Below are 25,178 nucleotides of genomic sequence, written 5' to 3'. Positions count from 1 at the left end.
TTAAGAATTCCATTATGGTATAGCGCACATAAACTTCTCATGACTTAGTTACCGATTAACACAGTTATCTCGTGTATAACAGAATACGAATCATATTATTACAGAGAGCATATAATAACGTTAAACCTTTGCATTCATATCGTAGGTTCTGAATGGCCTCGGGTCCATATGTAACACAACAGAACTATTTCAGACTCATACGGACGGACATAGCTTATCCAATTATTTTGATCCCTCAGAAATATCCATACTCGATGATTTATAACTGATCGGCCTCAGGCCCATTAGTAGCAACACGATATGCTTTCATAGTTACACTAAAACCATTATTCCAGAATGAACATAAGTTCTCTTTCTTCATTAATAAACAACATAATTTACTTACGAAAAATAGAATGTTCATATCAACTATTAATCAAAGTCATACGTAGTTAGTTGGCGTTTGACAGAGTACTACTAATAATTATTAATAATAAGTACAACGTATTTCACAGCTTGGCCCTCGGCCTAATAGGTTCACAAATTCACAGATTGGCCCTTGGCCTAATACGTTCCTAAATTCACAAATCGGCCCTTGGCCTAATAGGTTCACAAATTCACAAATCGGCCCTCGGCCTCATAAATTCACAAGTCGGAGATTCATATTTCACAATTGGCCCTCGGCCTCATCATTTCATATTTCACAAGTTGGAGATTCATAGTTCACAATTCTTTCGATGTTTCCATAGGTTCATAGTTCACAATTCTATAATTTCGTACCATTCCTTAATAGCATACATGTTCAACATAACGTTAATACCAATAATAACTAACGGGATCACAAAACATTGAGGGTACTATTACTCACAGTGATCTGCTCCCGGTAGTACTGGGATGATGTCCTCGTCTCGACCTACAAGTACATTGCACAACACATTATATGAGATTATACTCGATCCTTTACTTATTCTCTTTGATCATTCAATCAATTAGCCATGGTGTTACCAAGCTCATTATTCTTTAATAAGTTATAATCCATGTCTCAGAAAACAGGAGAAATCGATGGGAAATGGTTTAGGTGAAGAAATGGTACAAAACTGGTTGACAGAAAGTGAACAGTCGTCACTAATTTGGGCATAACTACTTCTGTATTTAGAATTTTGGCGTGAGACCACTTCCATTAGAAACTAGACTTCCGGGGCTTGATTTTAGGCTTAAGAATCACTCAAAACGGAGTCCAGATACAAAAGATATGCCCGTTCAAAGTTGGCCGGACAGAGCTGTCTCCGCACGTGCGGCCTGGACAGTTTGCAGTCCGAAAATGGTTGAAAATTTGGGACTTCTCATTTTCAAAATCAAACCTTAATTACATGTAAATCAAAGCCCAAAACCCTTTAATACATGACCAATTTCACATTATTATTCTCCATCAACCATCATAACCTCAAAATAAACAAATATAATGCCTATACTTCTTCAATCAAGAAATTCTAAGGAAATCGAGGTTCAATCAATATATATACATAAAACCATGGGTTCAAAGCTTCCCTTATTATCATGATTTCATGTAATTGATGTCTCAAACATAAGGATTCAAGATAATTAATCTTACTTTAGTTCACTCTTTGATTTCTCCAAGCTTCCATGGTTATTCTCCCTTCTCTATCTTCAATTCCCTTCAAACCACCATGATTGTTAAGTTTTTCTTGGTCTCCCCTCTCTTTTCTCTCCCGCGGTTCTCCTCCCTCTCTTTTAGATATTTTGGCTTCCAAAAGATGAGACCAAACACTCACAAACATATCTATATATCTAAATAAACATACACACAAGGCTTAACACAATAGGGAGAACCAAACGTGGCCTTACGAATCGTGCAAAATCAAATTTCAATTAAAGTTCCTAGGTGACTCTAAAAATTGTGTTGATCATAAATATGTCCCCCTGTTCTGGTTTCTGAAGTCTCTAGGGTCTTCAATTTGCAGTACAAAGTTAGCCACCAAACATGCATTAACGAATCAGACAAATTAGATTTCCAATTAATTTTCCCCAATAATTCTAAAAATTCTCATTAACATACCCAAGTACTCAATTTTGATTTCTGAACCCATAAAGATCAGTAATTTCAATTTGAAGTCCGTAACTCAACAAATAATGCGTCAATTCTAATAGATATAATTAAATTAAAATACATCATCTCATAGGTAAATAAAGATGATTTCTTATACACATTTTGGGGTCATTACACCATGAATGGCTATTTATAGGCAAATATTTGTAGGAAAAAACTTCCAGCAATAACTACCCAATAACCACCTAAAACTATCCACTCTTCCATCTTCATTCCCACAATGCCACATATCTCTCCATGTCTTCATAACTTCCTTTAACCTCCAATTTATGTTCCATGTTCTCCACTTTATTCTCCATCATCTTTTTCACATTTTATAACTTCTCATAACCTCCATATGAGTAGGAGAATGCCACATATCCTGCAATTATATAAATGATAAATAATAATAAAAATTACAGATTTATGGTGTCAACATTATCGATACAAATAATGAAGCAAACGATAATTGAAGTTAAGGCTTCTGCTTTATCAAAGGAGTGTCATTATCATATTATATGCAAAATCACAAATAAAAAAGAAACCTTTTAACAGGAGCCTTGTCCCCTTTGTTTTTGACCAAGACCATGCATTATTCTCCCTTTCACAATCATGTTACCATTTGTATCTTGACATTCAGCATAAGCCACAAGATTTTTTTTTTCTCAAAAAGCTGTTTATTCCTCTATTCCATGCACTCACAAACAGGCTATTTAATTTTTAATTTAAAGAAAAACAAATTGTTTAGTGGTGGATCGTGTGGCTGTAACTTATGAGTAATGGGTCAGAATGATAGACATGTTTTGAGCAATGATTCATACGGTGCTATAATGGTGTGCAACCCTTTAAGGTTGCACACCATATGCAACCAACACAAAAGGTGTAAGTGGAAGGTGTAAACATAAAATAGGACAGCAAACAGAAAGGCGTAAGTGTAAGGTGTAAGTTGCACACTTAAGAAAAGTCCTTCTAAATTTGGAACTCTAACAATGACACTAATGATGTGGCATGGAATAAAAAAAATAAATAAATAAAGACACATATATCAAATCATTCATGAGTGGAGTTCATTGTCACATAAGTAGAGCTTTCATTAGAGCTGTACTTTTAGTACTCTCAAATATTTTTGTACACGTTTTTTTAGGACAGATGATCCCAACCTCAACATGGGATGGACTTTTGGCAATGAGACATCTCAAATTGTGCCATCCTCTAAAGTTCTGCTATGCAACATGTTGGTATTTTCTCTGTTGTGGGCCAATATGTCAATTGGTTTTGGTTTGTGAAAAAAAACCAAATTGATTGCTGCCCAGTCAAATAAGGCATACCAATGATCCCATCTGATGGACTTTTGGCAATGAGACATCTCAAATTGTGCCATCCTCTAAAGTTCTGCTATGCAACATGTTGGTATTTTCTCTGTTGTGGGCCAATATGTCAATTGGTTTTGGTTTGTGAAAAAAAACCAAATTGATTGCTGCCCAGTCAAATAAGGCATACCAATGATCCCATCTGACGGATAATGATCGGATTGATATAGGCTTAAGGTGCACCTTAGTTAAAGTACAAGGATAGATGATGGTGATACAGGTGTGAAGAGAGTAGAAGACCTTGTCCAGTGTCTTTTAAACTACCATTGTAATGGTTTCATGCTTCAAGTTCATACCAGATTGGTTCAATTTTTTGACAATATCACAACAATCTCAGCCACCCTTCATTAAAGAAAGGTTGGAAACACTAGGTTGGATTAGTGAAACTGGAGTCCGGATTCTCGGCCGCCGTTGTCGGCGGCCGTCCCAGCAGCCCCCCAAAACGACGTCGTTTTGGGGGTTTTTTGATTTTTTTTTTTTTTTTTTTTTTCCTTTCTTCTTCCTCGTTCGTTCGAACGAACCAGAGGTGGGAGGGGAGGGGAAGAAGAGAGAGAGGGGGAGGGGAGGGGAGGGGAGCCGCCGGTGGGCCGGACTGGAGGGGGCCATTATCACCGGGGGAGGAGGAAGAGGAGGAGGAGGCGGGCCGGAGGAGGAGGCGGAGGCGGGCCGGAGGAGGAGGCGAGGCGACGATCGGACGGCTGGATGACCTGCGACGGCGGAGGCGAGGCGAGGCAGAGGCGACGATCGGAAGACCTGCGACGGCGACCCACCCCTCCCCTGCGACGACCTGCGACGGCGACGAAGGAAGAAGAAAGAGAAAAACCAGAACGAAGAAGAAGAAAAGAAAAAAAAAAAAAAAAAAAAAAAAAACCCCCAAAACGACGTCGTTTTGGGGGGCTGCCGGGTAGGGCCGCCGGGTAGGCCGGCCGAGGATCCGGATTCGTGAAACTGTTTCATCCTTGATGTTTGAACATAAAGTGTTCTGAAGCAGCTTTTTGGTATAGATTCTAAGGGCCACTATAATGATGTAATCTTGTGAAATAAATAGATGCCTCTCGCAAAGGAAAAAGAGGTTGAGGTTGAATATATGCTGCAGAGCTTGACCTTCAATCAAGTACTCTTCTTTTAGATATAAACTCTCTTAATTTCACTCATAGAGAACAGATTGAGACCCACTTCTTTTTAGTACTCCCTTAGACCAAATCTGTGCATGAAACACAATAAAGGATAGTAAGTCAGTCAAAAAGGTAAGTTTGGGAACATTATATTATAATCCCTTACAAAAATAAAAAAGAATAGGAGGAGAGGGAAGGGGGAAGAACAAACAGGTCAATGTTCTACCAACCCATTAGTACTTCATAATGAAAGTTGAACAAGAATCTGCCATAAAAATGGGCACTAGTTGTCACTTCCAGTGGGAATTTCAACAGTATTTCAAGGAGAAAAAAATGAAGGTATTATATCTCACATGGACACTTTAATCATCTAGATGTAACCTCAAATACAGAGTTTCCACGCAGTTCATTTCAAAGCATGAATTTGATCCTACATTTCACTTTCTTTTCAGATTTTGAGATAAACATTCTAAAAAATATATATAAATTAAAGCATTCTTTCGTGGAATAACCACGGGTGACTTTCCCAGAGTAAAGTGGTTGAAAATGATTATTGTGTGTCAAGCTAACTAAAGTAAGATAGCTGAATTGAGCAGAAAGAGTCGACCTGGAAAGTGGGCTATAACTGCTACTAAAATAATACTTAGAATTGTGCCATACAATCAACTTGTAGCTAAAACGAAAGAAAATTTTCCATGGACTCCCATAAATGAGGGTATTTTTTCGTCTTCTTCATCTCTTTTTCACTTTTGAATAACTAGAGATTATCATAGAGAAGGATGCACTCCGTACTTCAGTATAGGAGAGCCTTAGACCGGCACCACTCTGGTGGCACCAATGAACTTGCCAAAGCATAATGGCACTAATGAACAAGAACACCAACATATATCTGTTGGACCAATCTTCTGTGTAAATAAAACAAACTGAAATAAATTCAAACAAAACAAATAAATAACATACCAGATTTATTTATCGAATCCAAATAAAATTAAGACCAAGTCGAGTGTGTGACACTCTGTCCTTAAGACAGATTCGCCCCGCTATGGTACTTACGGCTGAGTGGCGTCTATCTCCCAGGATACAATGATCTTCACAAATTGTAGTAGTACTCCTAACAATTTGTTCGGCGAACCAAACCTTGTGTTCTAATACTCTCTTTTATTATTTCCTAAACTAGAATGAAGATTAAAATGTAAGATAAAATCAGGACAACACAAAGGAACAAAATTATCACTGATTTTTTCGATCTCAAATCTGCTGAAAAAGTTTGTATTTATAGGCAACCAAAAATGGTCCGAACACTGTATAAGTGAAAAGGTGCAAACCAAACACTAAACAATGCACTCATTAATGAACGGAGGTTTTTGTCCATTAGTGAAAACAAATGTCCGTTTTTGTTTCTTGTCCGTTAGTGCAAGAGCACAAAATTCAACCAATCAAAAGTGAACCGTTGGTGGACCAAAAACAAATATGTTGCCACTTTACTTATTTAATCTATTTCAAATATATATAAATATATATAACTATTGAAATAGTAAAATAAATAAATAAAGAGGTACAAACTTTAGGAAACATTTAAGGAATCTAAAATTTAAATTTAGAATTAAATTAAATTCTAAAATTACACATTTTAAGAAACTACTTAGGAACTCAAAATTTGAATTTAGAATTAAATTAAATTCCCACAATAATTTTTATTGAAAAAATTCAAATGAATTTTATCTAAAAAATTAATGTAAAACCCGAAAACGACATCAACTTCCCATTCACTCATAAATGGTTTTGACGTACCGTCTTCACCGTGTGACTTGCTACACGGCAAGGAACACATCACCTCTTCGGACCCACCCCAAAAGACGTTTGGGGCCCACCCAAAATGGGCTCAAAATTATGCCTATATAAAACCATTTTCCAACAATCCCCCACATGAATGGAATTTGACGGAGAGAAAATGCAACAACATGATCTAATTACAGAGAGTACAGAAAATGAAAATATTCTGCAAAGGATAGGTAGCTTTTGGCTTTGAACCTTCCCTTGTGAGACACTATCGGATTTACTAGCTAACCAGTGAACATGATGTCTTGAACTGTTCAGCCGTTTGTGTAAACCAAGACAATAGAACTCACACAGTATATTCCCAGACACAGTTTAGTTCTCACTATTGTGTTCATTTTGGCCCTGAACAACCTGGTCTATCATGAGTGCTCTAAAGACTTGTAGCCCTTCACAAATCTTATAGAACCGGCCCAGTTCACACTCACATAGGTGATTCTTATGAAAAGTATCCTGCCATACTCCACTAGGTTTACCTAGATATAAGAATCATTAAAAGTATTACTTAACCTAAATCGCTGCAGACATCACTTATTTCATCATAAAAATGGGTAGGAGTTGGACTCCACAGTGATCCTTCTGAGTCAATCACAACTCGGTTGTCCCTTTGAACCTAGATCTTGGGATCTCCAGTCAACTAGGTTGGGTTGCCATTGTGGTAACTCTTATTTAATAGGCTTTAGTCCCATTCCCCTCGATAAATTCTCAACTAACTCTCTTGCTAACCCTTTGGTTAGTGGATCCGCTATGTTGTCTTTAGACTTAACATATTCTATGGAAATAATTCCATTAGAGAGTAGTTGTCTTACGGTGTTATGTCGACGACGAATGTGTCGTGACTTACCGTTATACATATGACTCTGTGCTCTACCAATTGCTGATTGACTATCACAATGTATGCATATAGCAGGCACCGGTTTTGGCCATATTGGAATATCTTCAAGGAAGTGGCGAAGCCATTCTGCCTCTTCCTCTGCTTTGTCTAAAGCTATGAATTCAGATTCCATAGTAGACCTAGCAATACAAGTCTGTTTGGAAGATTTCCAAGATACAGCCGCTCCACCAAGAGTAAAGACATACCCACTGGTGGACTTCGAGTCTCTAGTATCCGATATCCAATTTGCATCACAGTATCCTTCAAGTACTGCTGGATATCTAGTATAGTTAAGCCCAATATTACGAGTAAATCGGAGATATCTTAGAACCCTTATCATTGCTTTCCAGTGTTCTACTCCCGGATTACTCGTATATCTACTTAATTTACTTACTGCATAAGCTATATCTGGGCGAGTGCAGTTCATCAAGTACATTAAGCTTCCAATAATTTGGGCATACTCTAATTGAGAAATACTTTCCTGTACATTCTTAGAAAGATACAAATTAACATCTGCAGGAGTTCTAGCAAGATGATCATCATCTTTGCTGAATTTGTCGAGTATTTTCTCAATGTAATGAGATTGTGACAAAGCATATCCTTCTGATGTTTTGGTAATTTTCATACCAAGTATTACATCAGCAATGCCCATGTCCTTCATGTCAAAATGTTTATTCAACATTTTCTTAGTAGTTTTAATCATGTCATTATTACTACCAATGATGAGCATATCATCTACATAAAGACATACAATGACATAACCTTTATCTGTGTTTTTAATATAAACACATTTGTCACACTCATTAATTTTAAATCCATTTGACATCATTGCCTTGTCAAATTTCTCATGTCATTGCTTTGGCGCTTGTTTTAAACCATATAATGATTTAACCAATTTACACACTTTCTTTTCTTTCCCTGGAACAGAAAACCCTTCTGGTTGTTCCATGTAAATTTCTTCATTTAACTCACCATTTAAGAAAGCAGTTTTAACATCCATTTGATGAATTTCTAGATTGTATAGAGATGCAATGGCAATTAGCATTCTAATGGATGTTATTCTAGTAACCGGTGAGTACGTGTCAAAGTAATCTAGACCTTCTTTCTATCTAAAACCTTTGACTACAAGTCTTGCCTTGTATTTATCTATTGATCCATCCGCTTTCAATTTTCTTTTGAAAATCCACTTGTACCCAAGAGGTTTACAACCTGGTGGCAAGTCCACTAATTCCCAAGTGTGATTTTGCAAGATGGATTCAACTTCACTGTTGACAGCTTCTTTCCATAAAGGAGCTTCAGGACTGGACATAGCCTCTTTAAAAGTTAAAGGCTCATTTTCTACCATATATGTTAGAAAATCTGGACCAAAAGATTTTGAGATTCTAGCACGTTTACTACGCCTAGGTTCCTCTTCTTCATTTTGATCTAACTCTTGTTCTTGATCATGTTCTTGATCATTACTAGTAATAGCATCAAAAGATCTTTTATTAGTACTAGTCTCTTGTCCAATCTTCTTTGGAAATACATGTTCAAAGAAAGATGCATTCCGAGATTCAATAATAGTATTTACATGCATTTCGGAATGTTCTGATTTATGAATCAAAAACCGATATGCACTACTATTCTTGGCATAACCAATGAAAATGCAATCAATGGTCTTAGGACCTATCTTAGTCTTTTTAGGACTAGGAATAGCCACTTTAGCCAAACACCTCCACACTTTTAAGTATTTGTAGGATGGTACTCTTCCATGCCACAATTCGTAAGATGTTTGATTCACTTTCTTTCGGGGTACTTTATTTAAAATATAATTAGCAGAAAGTATTGCTTCCCCCCACAAGTTCTGAGGTAATCCAGAACTTATTAACATGGCATTCATCATTTCTTTTAAAGTCCTATTTTTCCTTTCAGCAATACCATTTTGCTGAGGTGAGTAAGGAGCGGTGGTTTGATGAATTATTCCATGTTCTTTACAAAATTCACCAAAAGGTGATTCATATTCACCACCTCTATCACTTCTAAGTATCTTGATTTTCTTACCAAGTTGATTTTCAACTTCATTCTTATATTGAATGAAAGTTTCCAATGCTTCATCCTTGGTTCGAATTAAATAAACATAACTATATCTAGTATAGTCATCTATAAAAGTGATAAAATAGTTTTTTCCACCTCTAGTTTGAATTGATTTAAAATCACAAATGTCACTATGAATTAATTCAAGTGGTTCCGTACTTCTTTCAATTGAATGAAAAGGAGTTTTAGATAATTTTGCCTCAACGCAAATTTCACATTTATGATTTGAATCAATGTTAAATTTAGGTAAACATTCCATATTAATTAATCTAGGCAAAGATCCATAATTAACATGTCCTAGTCTACCATGCCATAAATTTGAAGACTCAAGCAAGTAAGAAGAAGATGTAGTATTATTAATAACTAAGGGTACAACGGTCATTACATTTAACTTGAAAAGGCCATCAGACATGTAACCTTTTTCTACATACATCCCATTCTTAGTAAGTACAAATTTATCACTCTCAAATACTAGCCTAAACCCATTCTTACTCAACAAAGATCCGGAAACAAGATTCTTGCGAATGTCCGGTACATGCAGCACATTGTTGAGAGTGAGTTCCTTTTCAGATGTCATCTTGAGTACAATCTTTCCTTGTCCTTCAACTTTGGAAGTTGAGGAGTTGCCCATAAAGAGTTGTTCACCATTATCCACTGTAGAATAAGATGTGAACATCTTTTTGTCGGCACAGATATGGCGAGTAGCACCAGTGTCCACCCACCATTCTTTAGGATTTCCGACAAGATTTGCCTCGGAAACAACTGCAGAAAGATTGATGTCATTGACACCATTGGAAATATTGTCCACTTCAGTCATGTGGGCTTGAGCAGGCTTCTTGCTTGTTCTTCTTTTATTTTTGCCTTTGCTATGGCAATCTTTGGCCCGATGTCCCTCTTTATCACAGATGTAACATTTTCCATTAAACTTGTACTTTTTATTTTCCCCTCCTTTAGAGCCTTGTGATGAACTTTCTCCAGATGACTTTCGTTTCTTGGTTTTTGAAGCATGTTCCACCACATTTGCCTTAGACTCCATAGGAAGCTTACCAGCCCGCTTTTCAGAATTGTGGTTATCCTCCTCAATCCTCAAACGCACAATTAACTCATCCATAGAAATTTCTTTGCGCTTATGTTTGAGGTAGTTCTTGAATTCCTTCCAGCCTTTTGGTAATTTTTCAATTAAGGCTGCAACTTGAAAGGATTCACTGAGAGACATACCTTCTGCGTGAATGTCATGCAGAATGAGTTGGAAATCTTGAGCTTGGCTGATCACAGTTTTTGAATCAACCATTACAAAATCCAAGAATCTGCCAACCACAAATTTCTTTGAGCCGGCATCTTCCGTTTTGTACTTTTTCTCCAACGATTCCCAAAGTTCCTTTGCTGTCTTGATTGGACTGTAGACGTTGTATAATGTGTTGTCAAGTTCGTTCAAGACATAATTCCGGCAAAGGAAATTGGCATGTTTCCAAGCATCAACCGCAGCAACCACTTGCCGGTCGGTTTCATCCTCTTTCAGGATAGGAGCATCTTCACGGAGAAAACGAGCTAGGTTCAGAGTTGTAAAATAGAACAACATTTTCTGTTGCCATCTTTTAAAGTCAGTTCCTAAGAACTTCTCTGGCTTTTCACCGTGATTTACCGGTACTGTTACAACAGGAGAGGGGTTTGGCGTCATTGCAGCCACCACAGTAGTACTTGTTTGGGCATTTGTTTCAGTAGCCATCAATTCTAATATATAAAACAAAATTATAATTAGAATTTACACTACACAGAAAATTAAACCAAATTCACAGAATTAAATTCTGTAAAAATAAAAGAAACAAGAATGTAACTTTTATTTTCCAATTAATTTGAAAATAAAATAAAATTTTATTTAAACAAATTAATTCCACACAAAAAATTAAATTCTGTAAAATAAAAGAAATAAAAAACTATAACTTTTATTTTTCAATTAATTTGGAAATAAAATAAAATTTTATTTAACCAAATTAATTCCACACAAGAAAATTAATTTCAGTTACACTTCAATAATTAAAATACTGAAACAGAATTTTAATTAATGAAAACTCAGAAAATAATTTCTAAAACCCAAAATTAATTTCTGAAAAAATTCCACAAAAATATATTCTGAATTGTTAATGACACCAGTATCGTACTACTAGTTGTTGTCAAAGAAAAGAGACAGTATATTACTACTATCTGTCAAATAGCATATAATCACTATTTGTTTTTCCAACCAGAATATTATTTTGTAAATCCACAGAAAATAATTTTCTTCCGAAATTATTTACGAAGAAAGAAAAAGGAAAACAAACGAAATATTTTGTAGACAAAATAAATCGAATCTGTCTTAAGATTGTTGGACCAATCTTCTGTGTAAATAAAATAAACTGAAATAAATTCAAACAAAACAAATAAATAACGTACCAGATTTATTTATCAAACCCAAATAAAATTAAGACCAAGTCGAGTGTGTGACACTCTGTCCTTAAGACAGATTCGCCCCGCTATGGTACTTACGGCTGAGTGGCGTCTATCTCCCAGGATACAATGATCTTCACAAATTGTAGTAGTACTCCTATCAATTTGTTCAGCGAACCAAACCTTGTGTTCTAATACTCTCTTTTATTATTTCCTAAACTAGAATGAAGATTAAAATGTAAGATAAAATCAGGACAACACAAAGGAACAAAATTATCACTGATTTTTTCGATCTCAAATCTGCTGAAAAAGTTTGTATTTATAGGCAACCAAAAATGGTCCAAACAGATACCACTGTATAAGTGAAAAGGTGCAAACCAAACACTAAACAATGAACTCATTAATGAACGGAGGTTTTTGTCCGTTAGTGAAAGCAAATGTCCGTTTTTGTTTCTTGTCCGTTAGTGCAAGAGCACAAAATTCAACCAATCAAAAGTGAACCGTTGGTGGACCAAAAACAAATCTGTTGCCACTTTACTTATTTAATCTATTTCAAATATATATAAATATATATAACTATTGAAATAGTTAAATAAATAAATAAAGAGGTACAAACTTTAGGAAACATTTAAGGAACCTAAAATTTAAATTTAGAATTAAATTAAATTCTAAAATTACACATTTTAAGAAACCACTTAGGAACTCAAAATTTGAATTTAGAATTAAATTAAATTCCCACAATAATTTTTATTGAAAAAATTCAAATGAATTTTATCTAAAAAATTAATGTAAAACCCGAAAACGACATCAACTTCCCATTCACTCATAAATGGTTTTGACGTACCGTCTTCACCGTGTGACTTGCCACGCGACAAGGAACACATCACCTCTTCGGACCCACCCCAAAAGACGTTTGGGGCCCACCCAAAATGGGCTCAAAATTATGCCTATATAAAACCATTTTCCAACAATATCATGGAAATCTCTCTTGTATACACTCTATTACTGTCAATGGACACAAAAAATTTTGCAAATGAAGTCTAAAAATGTCTATCAAGCAAAACACAACCTAATTGTTCATTTTCCATAATTCCATCAAAAGGTTGGGCTTCTTGTACCCTTGGTGCTGAACTCTGTTTCTACAATGACACTTAGATATGTCTGACATTCAGCAATGCGGCATTGCCTTTCTTTCCACCATTTCTTTTCCAGCCTAGGTTCCAAGTTGCGGGCCATAATCTTAATAATGCATTCTCATTACAAAGACTGATCATGAGGAACTCATGACCTCGTTCAAACAATGTTAGTCCCACTAGACAGTTCAAATCAAATAAAACTTGAAATGTCCAAGATGTTGATGTAAGAATAATAAATAAATAAAAACTATGGTGTCAATAGCGATCACCAGTGTTCTCTGGAGGATCATTTTCAGTACAAATGCAAAATACAACTCTAATCATGCCTTCACCAGTTGTCCAAAGAAGTTGATGTAAACAAAAGATTTGTAGCTATATAATTTGTTTGAATTATGAGACTAGGCAAAAGATCTTGAATTCAACTATGTGGGTGTTAAAATCTGACCTCACGACCAATCGAATCTTGTCTCCGAGATTCAAGAACAAAGCTGAAGAGCATGTGACAGGATAAAGAAGCCCAACACCTGCATACAAGAAGACAACAAACATTGGTGACTCGTCCACCCGGGACACTCCGACGTTCAATTCAGTCAACTTATCTCACAAAAATATAAACTCAATCACAAAACTAACAAAATAAAATATACTTTAGACGAGCGGAGTGCCTTCTTTTTATAATGAACCGTGTCCACTTTTCCCTAAAAGTCTTATTTCACAGGACTATCTCACTTATCCAAAACTTCTGCTATTTAGATTGTCTATTCTTACACAAACAGGTAGTCTAATATCAACTAAGACTCGTTTATTCGAATATCTCTTATTCCGATGTGATCGCATTGTACCTTGGCAATCTAAGACCACCCAAGTAGCACCTCGGCTAACTACCTAGTCCACATGGACAATCCTAAAATATGTCTCCACAAACTATATATACAATGATACCTTTAAGTCAATGCGCTGTTGGGTACTAATAAATCTATTCCATCATGGTCTCATTAGTTTCAATATTGTTTCATGGACTAGATATTAAGTAATTCTATAGGATTTTCCAAATACAAGTAAGCTTAGCTTAGACAGAGTCACAAGAGATTTTTATAATGTTCAAAATGGGCCTTTGTTTGGTTCTTGAGGAAGGAAAGAAAATGAAAAAGAAAAAAAAAAGGGCTAAAACCATTCAAAGTTCCATCTGCAGATCTTGGTATTAAACTGAGAATACATCTAACGAATTTTTTTATTCAAATATCCAGGTGGGCAAATCCTGGGTCGAATGCGCTCTCGGACTGAGTTTGCGTCTGCGGATCCTAACCTAACCAAGATTAGCCAAACATATTCATCCCAAGCCCATTTCTATTAAAAATAAATTATGAAGCCCACCCATTTAACCAGTATAAATGGGCTTTTAAAAAAAATGCAAAAAAAAATTGATTGTTAAAACAAATTGAATCAAGGTGGAAAGTTGACTATACATCAAATATTAACGGATCACTAAGGTTTCGCTTGGAAAGAAGGGTTGGGTTGGGTTTGGGGCTATTTTAGTTACAGCAAGACAAAAGAGACTTTTTTAGTCCAATAAGACAAAACATCATATCCAATACATAATTATTACATTATTTCTCTCACAAAGAGTCAAAATGTCAAAAAAACTCTTCTCAAACGAGACTTTTTAGTCTCAGACAAAAATAACTAAAAGGTTAACTCACTCTCCAAACGAAGCCAAAGGCTCTGGATATGTTACAAGGCTCTTACAATAATCCTACAAAGAACATTATTAGCAAAATTTTAAAAAACAAAACATTAAAATGGATATTTTTAAATCACATTAACAGTATAGATGGTAGAAGAAAAGTAAATAACAAAAGGAAGTGGATTACCTCCTATCTATGTTCAACCCTACCTAGAAATAACGTATTTTAACATTGGTTTAATTTACTTTCAGCTCATACACATTTGTTAAATTTTAGAGTTGCGATTTCACCTTACATCCATCATTTCTTATAATAGGCTTATTTGGTGTAGCTTTTCTAAATTCGAAAGTTAATACTCTAAAGCATAAGCTGAAAATATTATTTTTTAACTTTTAGATATTTAATTTCCCCCCCCCCCCAACTTATTAAGCTATTTATACTTCATAATTTATAAACAAAAGCTACATTAATAAAACTGACACAGATTTTCAAAAAGAATAAGAAGAAGACAAAAGCGGTCATATGAGTTGCACCAAACAAGCTAATAAGAGCATCTTTAATTCTTAACCATTTTTTTCATCAAATTTAAATTTAATAAAAAAAGTGTTTTAAAAATCATTTCCAATTCTTTCATCAAATGTTTATCAAATTAATAGAGAAATATTTTTTTATCATATTGAAAATTCAAAAAAAAATTTATCAATTTGAATTTGATGAAAATTTAAAAATATAAAGTATTGGAGATGGGATTTTTTTTTTCCCCATTCGATTTGGTCAAAAGGAAAATTTAGGATAAGAGGAGAATTTGAAAAATATTTTCATGAAAACTTAATAAAGAATTGGAGTATTTCATATTAGATCAAGTTTTTTACTCAAATTTGGAATTAATTTAAATGAGAAAAAAAAAAGTAGTGAAGGGCTGGAGATAGGGGTGGCTATGGAACTGATGACCTGCAGAACCCACCCAATCCGATATTTTTAAGGTTTGAAAAAAATATTTAGTCCATAGAGTCTGGCCAGTCTAAAAATTTCAACCCACTCAATTTTCTGGTTAGGCTTGTTAGCCTAACCCAACCCAACCCAACCGAACGCAACCATTTATAAAATATTAATTTTAGTTTTTATAATATTTAGTCACAAAATAAACTAGAAAAATAATAAAAATATATGAGTAAGTTTAGAGATTTTAGACTCACATGATATGGCAAAGGAGTTTAGCTTTATATTATTGGATGTGTAACAAATTAAAATTTTAATATATATCATGCTATATCATTGTAGGTTAAATTATGAAAAAAAGTTGTGAGTCTCAAATATTTTTCAAAATGAATATATACTTCTCTCCATAGTTTAAATTAAACACTTAAAAAATCATATTTATTTTACAATTAAATTTTGTTAAAGTTCTAGGTAAACTAAAATTTGAATTTAGTTTGTCCACCTTTTGGAGATGCTCGAAGGTACAACAAATACAACTAAAATTGGAGGATAAAATCAAGATTTTAAGTTCAAGTAATCATATGAGGCTATTGAAAAATTGTATTGTCCTTAATTTCAAAGGTCTTGAGGTTGATTGAGATATGCGCAAATGGTCTCGGCACTTGATTTACATAAAAAAAAATAAAAATAAAAACAAAACAAAAAAAGAAAAGGTAAATTATGTTGATAGTCCCTATATTTTGATCATTGTAATTTCAATTGGCTCAATTTTGATCATAAATTTATGACTTTGTCTTAATTTATTCCAATTGATTATTTTTCGTCAAAAACACGAATGACATGATCAATTGTACCTGTCACGACCCAAACCTGGTGTAACAACTCTCACCACTGTTTACTGTTAAGCCATTGATTATTGTTAAACTGAGGCTAAATATGTTAATTGACTAACTGATTGAAAACTGAAGCCGAATTGATTGGGTATATTAGTTAAATTGCAACTCTGTCTGTTTGCCTGCCAAATTATCTGTTCATGTCTTTGTGTTTAAACTGCTAATTAAAGGCTTTATCGGCGGCCGAATCTGAAATTGATTAATGTCTTAAGATCAGTAGAATTAATGTGATTTTATGGTGTATTGAATTGAACATTGTTTTGGTATGATTAAATTAGATTAAATTGTGTGATGTCATGAATTAGGCTAATTACCTTTTTGCCACCACTAGTGGGCCACTACCTAAGACTATAATTGAGCCTTATTACCTTCAAACAAAACATTTCCTCAGCCAATTTCGTTGTTGTTGCCGACTAGAGAGAGAGTATAGAGAGATAGCTTCATTTCATCTCAATTTGGCTTAAAGATTAAGGAAATTAAGGAGTGAATTGCAAAATTGAGCTTCCTTGCCTATAATTCAAGACTTAAGGTAGAAATTCATCTTCTCATTCTTGTGTTTAAATTGTTTCTTGCATGGTTTAGAGTAAAGTTGAAGACTAGAGCCAATTTATGGCTCAAATTGTTGTGTTGAAGCTTAATTGTTGCATGCATGTGTATATATATTGAAGTTATGAGGTTGTAGTTCATAATTCCTCACATGTATATCCATGTTTTGAGAGTAGACCATGATTTCATCTTGATTTTGTAAGAATTGGCTCATTAGAGCAAGTGTTAGAAGCTTTGAATTGGTTAAATTCATGCATGTTTGCATGTTCTTCATATTCATGAAATTTAGTTTCAATTTGGGCTCAATTGATCTTCCTTTGGGGCTTTGATTTTACATTTGAGCTTTGAATCATGTTAAACTTTGAGTTTTGGAATGTTTTTCTAGAAAATTGGCCCAAATAGTATGCTTTTGATGCATCTAAGTTGAATTTGAGCTTGAGGTTCAAATTTGGGAATTCCAGATTTTGAACTCACGCTCGAGTGGGGTGACTGGCGCTCAAGCGTGGAAATCGTGCTCCCAGCATTTTGTTCTGCTTTTAAGTCAGCTCGAGCAGGGTAATTTACGCTCGAGCGAGACCTTGTGTATTACGCTCGAGCGGGTGTCGAGCGCCCAATCGAGCGTGAATTTCACCTATCCAGCACTTTTGACTGTTTTGCAGAACGCTCGAGCGGAAACCTTTGTCTGCATGTCCGCTCGAGTGGAGTAACCTACGCTCGAGCGTGACCCCTATTTTCTGAAAATGCTTTTAAAGTGCGTCTTTGCATCCACATTTCATCCTAGGCATTCTTAGGCCTAGTTTAAGGCATCTTAATGAGGATATAGATGTAGAACCACACCGAGGCAAAGTAGGGACTAAGTCTTTGTTTCCCGAATGTGAACTTAGTGTGTGTTCATCTTGTAAACTGTGTAGGGTTGGCATCTGAGGACGCGCTCTAGCTCAATTGTAACCCAGAACTCTATGAGTAACAACTGTGTAAAGATATGTTCAAATATGATTACCTTCTGAACAATTGAACTGTACTGTTTTCTGAAATGATACTGTTGCTGAATGAATGATGTCCTAATTGTGAACTGTATTGTGGCATCCTTAGCAACTACTGTTACTGTTATTGCTACTGTTATAGAGATCTCTGCCGGTTCCCATGTTTGGAACCATTACTGATGGCCTAAGACCTACTGTTTACTGTACTACTATGCTAATGGATGTACCACATATGACTGTAATGACTGAATAACTGATATACTGATTGAAATGATTGTTTTCAATACTGTAAGGACATTCATTCTTAACCTCTTTACGCATTATGTTATTCACTAGGCTTTAGCTCACTGTTTATATATATATATATATATATATGTAGGTGTACAGGCACTAGACCGGAGCTAGGAGCGTGGGTTAGACTCCTTTTTTGTCAAGCCAACCACTGTGCCTCACTGCGAGGTTCTGAGCCTACCAAGCTATAGCTTAGGGGTGTTTTAATTTTCTCCCATTTGTCTCTATATCTGTTTTGTAATAACCGTATAGACTGATAGCACTGTACTGTACTGTTTAATAGGGATTAGGTCCCTGTTCTGATTGATTGTAAATGTTGTACATATTGTTCTGTATTGTTCATATATATACGTATGAAAAATCTTTTTGCATACAGACTCATAACTCATTGGACATTGTTTATTTACTGTTTTGGCTTCCGCCATGCCCCTGTACTCTGTATTATTATCTGATTGTTAAGCAGGCCTTTGGTAATCTCGGATTACTGGCCGGTTACGGTGCTAAACTCATAGGGGCGTGTTTGGGTTGTGACACCTGGTACTTGGAGGTTTGGTGTTGCAACAAGATAATAATTAAAGTCATAACAAATTAATAGTGCAGCGGTGTAAAATAAAAACGCACTCAAAACTTTGTTTTATTATAACAAAAATACAAATCTTGGAGCTTCTATTCATTTATATTGCCAGTGCTGAACTATGACTACATAGTGCTTTGTATCTACCATACGCATTGGTCCTAACATGTCACCTGAAAGTGGTTAACAACTATAAGCACATAACAAAGTAAGAAATATTATACTGAGAGCATAAGGGTATAAAGTTCGCTATGGATAAATATTTAGGCTAAACAGAGATTTGTTTGGTAACAAAAATGCATAAATCATTTTAAATAACAGAGGCACAACGCAGAAATCATATAAGCAAATAATCATAACCACGGTATAGAACAGAAGAGAACAGATGTATGGACTCAAGAGGTGGCTTGTACGAATTCTAGAGGTGACTTCCACAATAATGTAGCACTTAGTTTCACACAACATTTTGCTACATACTAGAAATCAGAAGGTTAGTGAATCTATGACAACAAAAGGTCACTTAAAGTGACAATACAGAAGACCAATGGTTATTTAAGTCTCCTAAGACATAAGACTTCCGTGGTGCTACTCATAAAATAATTAGTCAAAAACACATTTAATAAACAATTTCATCCTTGGGTTTCCATTTTTAAGCAAATACGGTTCATGTAACAAATAATATACTTTTAAAAACTAATATGATTTGCAAAACATAATTTACATAAAACAATATATGATAGCTCAAAATATAATACAACACACCTCAACTTTGATCATTTACTCTCACTTCTGGCTTTGGCTCACTCTCTCATATACCCCTCGTTTGTTATTTTTATGATTTCATTATTATGCAACTCACCTATTTATAGGTGAGAAGACTCTTTACTATGCAGCACTGTGCAACACACAATGTGATACCACATGGCACCAAGTTTCCCATGAGGTTTCTTGAAGCACTATGCATAAGTTCCTTATATTCTACTACGGCCCAAAAAATGTTGTAATTACATTTTTTTTAAAGATTAAGTAAATATTATTTAGGGTGTCACATTACCTATACAAAATATAAAATTAAGAGTAAAAATTGAATTAATTAATAGTGTATAGATCAAAATGACACAAATAACAAAATATAAAGGTTACTAAACCAAACACACCCTAAGGTGGTATTTGATAAAGTTAAAAACTGAAGACTAAAAATTTAGCTGAAAAGTTGTTTGATAAAAATTTAAGTACTGAACTAAAAATAAATTGTTTGATATGTTTAAGATTAAATTTACTATTTATTATTTTCAAATTGTATATTTTGATTTTTATATTGTGATAGTGGTGGTGATGGTAGTGGTGGCGGTAGTAATGATAGCCGTAAAGTTGATAGTGGTGGTGGTAGTAGTAGCGATGATAGTAGTAGTTAATGATGGTGGTGCTTATGGTAACAATGACAATGGTAATGGAGGTGGTGGTAGTAGTGGCAATGGCATGGTGGTGGTAGTAGTGGTGGTGGCGGTAGTAGTGGTGAGTTTATAATAGTATATATTACATGTAACACCACTGTATTGATATTTATGTTTAATGTTTATAAATTAAGTCATAATTAAGTAAATTTCATATATCTTAAAACTTTCATAAATTTTAACTTATATTTTAATAGTTACTTAAATTTTTAAATAATATCAATTATAATTATTAAATGGACTTAATTGATTACTATCGAATACAGTAATGTCTTATTTGACAATAGATTATTTTAATAATTTTTTAATTTTTTATAAAAAAATATAAAAAAAATAATATAATGATTTATAATAATTTTTTAATTAAAATAAGCGTAAGTGGTCAACCCTTAGAACTTCCACTTCACCTATATCCCTGTCGGTCGGGCCTTGCAGCGGTACCATGGGCCCAGATGGATGTACCCTAGGCCCGATAACCAGCCCAATTCCAGTGGTTATTTGGTGTGGTGTGGGCTTGATAGTCCCGCTGGTCTCTCTTGTCCTGAATGCAAAACAGACGATGGTTTCATTCAGTAGAGAGAGAGTGACTCATTCAGCAGCATGCCTCGCAAGTACAGAGACGAATCCAGTGATGAAGACGACGATAATGATGGTCATCGTTACAGTCATAACAAGAAAATTCCAGATCCAACAGTCGTCGAGATCGGAAGGAATCGAATGGAAGCTCTGATGATGAGGATGAGGATGAGGATGAGGATGAGGATGATGATGATGATGATGGCAGGGTCAATTTAAAGAGACAAATTGGTATGCAAGATACAGTGATAAATAATAATAATAATAATAATAATAATAATAATGGGTATGCAAACAAGAGTTCTATTGAGGAGGAGGATGTGAACCTAGAGAGAGAAAAGGGCAGCCGAGATAGAGATAGAAAAGATAGGTATGAGCAGGGTTCGGATGATGATGATGATGATGATGATAGGAGAGAAAGAGCTAGGCGAGATAGAGAGAGAGAGGATGAAAAGGGTTCTGATGAGGATGGCTAGGTAGTGAAAGCAAGAGGCAAGCCACATAGAGAGAGAAACAATAGGCATGAAATCGATTCCAGTGGAGATGATGGGAGGAGGGTAGAGAGGGAAACAGGAAAGAGAGATAGAAACAGACTGATGATAGGTATGAAAATGGGCATAGGTGGCAAGACGGGCATTCAGAGAGAGACAATGAAAGGGAGAGGAGGCAGAGGATTGAATTTCAAGATGGTGATGGTGGTGATGAAAAGGGGCATTAGAAAGAGAGAAGCTGAGGAGGTTCGCACAAGTAAGGATGGTTGGCATTCACGTCGAGATATGCAGGATGCGGATGATAGTAGGGATGGGCGGAGCAAGCGGTCTGCACGTCAAAGGGATGGGGAAGTGGGTGATGATTATGAGAAAGATAGGAGGAGAAGAGGTACAAGGGTTGATGGGATAGAAATCACAGAAGAGAGAAGGAAGGGAATGAGGGTCGCCAAGATAGCCGGCGTTTGAATAAGGATAAGGATAAGGAGGGAGATGGGAAGGTGAATGAAGATTTAAAATTGCAGAAACAGTCAACATTGCAAGGAGGAAACTTGAATGGAGACTCGGCCAATTTAGGGAGAAGTGGAGGGGTGTACATGCCGCCTTTCAAGCTGGCCCGGATGATGAAAGAGGTTTAGGACAAGAGCAGTGTTGAGTATCAGCGATTGAATTGGGATGGTCTCAGGAAGAGTATAAATGGACTGGTCAATAAGGTGAATTCAACCTATAATTCCTGAACTTTTTGCAGAGAATTTGATCCGGGGAAGGGGTCTCTTTTGTCGGTTATGTATGAAGTCTCAAATGGCTTCTCCAGGTTTCACAGATGTTTTCACCGCATTGGTTGCTGTGGTAAATACTAAGTTCCCAGAAGTTGGTGATCTTTTGTGGAGGAGGATAATCTTACAGCTCAAGCGAGCTTACAAACGTAATTACAAGGTCTGAATTTGCTCTCCTTTTTGTTGTAACTTGCTATTTCACTAGTTTAGTAAGTTTTCTCATGCTTTGTTGGTATTTCTTATTGATAGCCCCAATTGTTAGCTGCTGTTAAATTCATAGCACATCTAGTGAACCAGCAAGTGTTTCATGAGCTTGTTGCCTTGGAGCTACTCACGCTTCTGTTAGACAAACCTATGGATGACAGTGTTGAGGTAGCAGTTGGTTTCGTGACTGAATGTGGGTCAATACTTCAAGACCTTTGCCCCCGAGGGTTGCACGGTGAGTCCTCCATTAGTATTAGATGTTAAGAATTCACTGTGGTTTAAAATTATGGGTTTCTTTGTTTTGCATTATAATGCTGTTTTGAGCTGTTAAATGTTTTGATATATTCGTTGCTTTTCCTCCATTTTGGTGTAGTTTTGTTACACCCCAAAAGTTATCAATTATATTTAACATGAAGAAAGGCATATAACCATCCAAGAAGTAATAAAAAATTTCTTGTTTGTTTCAAATACATTTGTGAAATCATTGGTTCAATGGTAAAACCTTGACCTAATAACTTGAAGTTATGGGTTCAAGTCATGAGTCATGGGGCAACCACTTTGTGCACTATGTCAAAAGTTAGGTGTGTACCTAATCTTTCCCCTCCCAAACACACATTAATATGTACTAATTGGGGAATTTTTATTTTTTTATTTTTATTTTTATTCAAATACATATGTGAAATCATGTCTTCCCACCACCTAAAGCAACCATTATTATTATGATCTATGTGTATAATCTTTACTTTGGCCATTTGTGTTATGGTCGTTCTGCTATGGAAATTAATTGTGAATCTTTTGTTTAGAATGTGTCCCTTGTGAAATCTTTTGTCTAGAATATGTCCCTAGTGTGTTCTCAACGTGTCCTTGGCGTGTCCCCATGTTTTTCCAATTAAAAAGTGAAACATCATCTTAAATATCAAAATCCAACAAAAACATAAGACACCGTACAATCCAATAGTCACACCAGTTGGAGTCCAATTTTAACAATCCAATAGTCATTTCCCGCAGTTTGGATTATTCCGGCTACATCCGTATGATCAGAATTTGCAAATTACTTTATGAAATTTGCAAATTATTTTTTGAAAATTTGCAAATTTTATTTGAAGATTAGAAGATAAATCACTGGCTAACATAAACAATTTCTTTTAGCTCTAGTTTCAAAAACTCAACAAGGAAAACTATGAAAATTGGAATATTCAAATGCAAGTCCTACTAGTCTCGCAAAATTTGTGGGAGTTAGTAGATCGAGGATATGTTGAGCTAGCTACTTTTGAAGATGAAGGAAAGTTAAATGAAACTTAGAAGACTGCGTTAAAAGATTCAAGGAAGAGAGATAAAAAAGCCTTGTACCTACTCTATCAAGGCATTGATGAGTCAAGCCTTGAGAAGATTTTAGCAGTAACAACCTCTAAAGAGACATGAAGCATTCTTCGCAATTCACACCGTGGAATTAAGAAGACGATCAGAGTTTAACTCTACATGTTACAAGGTGAATTTGAGATGCTGCATATGAATGACAATAAGTCAATTATTGAGTACTTCAATAGAACATTGGCCATTGTTAATCAGATCAGAAGATATGGAGAGAAGATGGAATCTTTTCAGGTGATAGAGAAAATTTTACGATCACTCAGTCCAAAGTTCGAGCACGTGGTCGTAACAATAGAAGAGTTAGAGGATCTTAGTGCTATGACCAACGATGAGTTGATGGGTACACTGGAGATCCATGATCAAAGAATCAACAAGAAGACTCCTTCAAGTTCTCTGGAGCAAGCTCTTCAATCAAAGCTATCCTTTAGAGATAACAGAAACAAGCAAGGGGGGACATCACAAAGAGGCTGAGGAAGAGGCTGTAGTTACAATAACCGAATTTCTGGTTTTAGAGGCAGATGCAGAAGAGGTTTGCTTCTAGAGGAAAAGAAGAGGAAGAGGAGGTGGTTTCAACAATCGACCAGGAATTGACAAGAGCAATCTTCAGTGCTATCATTTCCACAAGTTCAGGCATCACAATAATGAATGTCGAAGTAGAGCAACAATAGAAGTTGGAGAGCAAGTAAAATTTTGTCGAGCAGGAGACAAACAAAGCCGAACCTATAGTCTTGTTTGTCCATCATGGCGATGCTGAAAACGAAAACAATGTTTGGTATCTAGATTCCGGGGCCAGTAAGTGGTAAAAGAGAGGTGTTCGTCGAGCTTGACAAGACTATACAAGCACAAGTCTAATTTGGTGATTCCTTAAAAGCTCTAGTGAAAGGAAGAGGTAAGATTTTGATCAAGCTCAATAATAGAGATCATGATTATATCTCCAATGTCTATTATGAACTTGCTATGATGAACACCATTTTGAGTATGGGACAACTCCCAGAGAAAGGATATGATATCAACATGAAAGATTGTCATCTTACCATCAAAGGCAATCATGGTAATTTGATTGCTTAGATGAGAATGTCCTAGAATCGGATCTTTGCTTTGGACATCCAACATGATGTTGCCAATTGGTTGAGTGCCATCATCAAAGACAAAGACTGGCTATGGTACTTGAGGTTCGGACATCTCAACTTTGGAAGCTTGGAGTTGTTGTCAAGCCAGAATATGGTGAAAGGCCTCCTTCATGTTGCTCATATTAATGAAGATTGTGAAAGTTGCATTCTTGGCAAGCATCATAGAGAAAGCTCTGCGAAAGAAGTAAATTGGAGAGCGTCAAAGCCGCTACAGCTAGTACACACCGATGTGTGTGCTCCATTGAATCCAATGTCAAATGGACAAAATAGATACTTCCTTACATTCATTGATGACTACAGCAGGAAGTCATGGGTGTACTTTCTAAAAAAACAAGTCAGAGTTGTTCACCATCT

General features: G+C 35.5%; 1 protein-coding gene across 6 annotated transcripts in view; it reads left to right on the top strand.

The window, feature by feature from the left end:
• Positions 1-20,807: 20,807 nt before the first annotated feature.
• The window catches only part of LOC114268538 (uncharacterized), a 57,972-nt gene continuing 53,601 nt past the window's right edge, over positions 20,808-25,178 (top strand). For 4 of the 6 annotated variants that reach the window (XR_003631291.2, XM_082907037.1, XM_028209721.2 and 1 more), the window contains exons 1-2: positions 20,808-22,279; positions 22,369-22,558. Coding sequence is in view for 2 of the 6 variants with exons in the window: in XM_082907037.1 (XP_082763163.1) it covers positions 22,133-22,279; positions 22,369-22,558 (337 nt within the window). In the remaining 4 variants the exon portion in view is untranslated. Of the gene's footprint in view, positions 22,280-22,368; positions 22,559-25,178 lie in introns of those variants that run through there. The other 2 variants (XM_082907034.1, XM_082907036.1) reach the window with 2 other exon arrangements.

Source organism: Camellia sinensis, chromosome 14 (assembly GCF_055761805.1).
Source record: "Camellia sinensis isolate YWXY chromosome 14, ASM5576180v1, whole genome shotgun sequence".
Classification (NCBI taxonomy): domain Eukaryota; kingdom Viridiplantae; phylum Streptophyta; class Magnoliopsida; order Ericales; family Theaceae; genus Camellia; species Camellia sinensis.
Note: the sequence above shows the minus strand (reverse complement) of the source record. Positions and strands in the feature narration are given on the sequence as shown.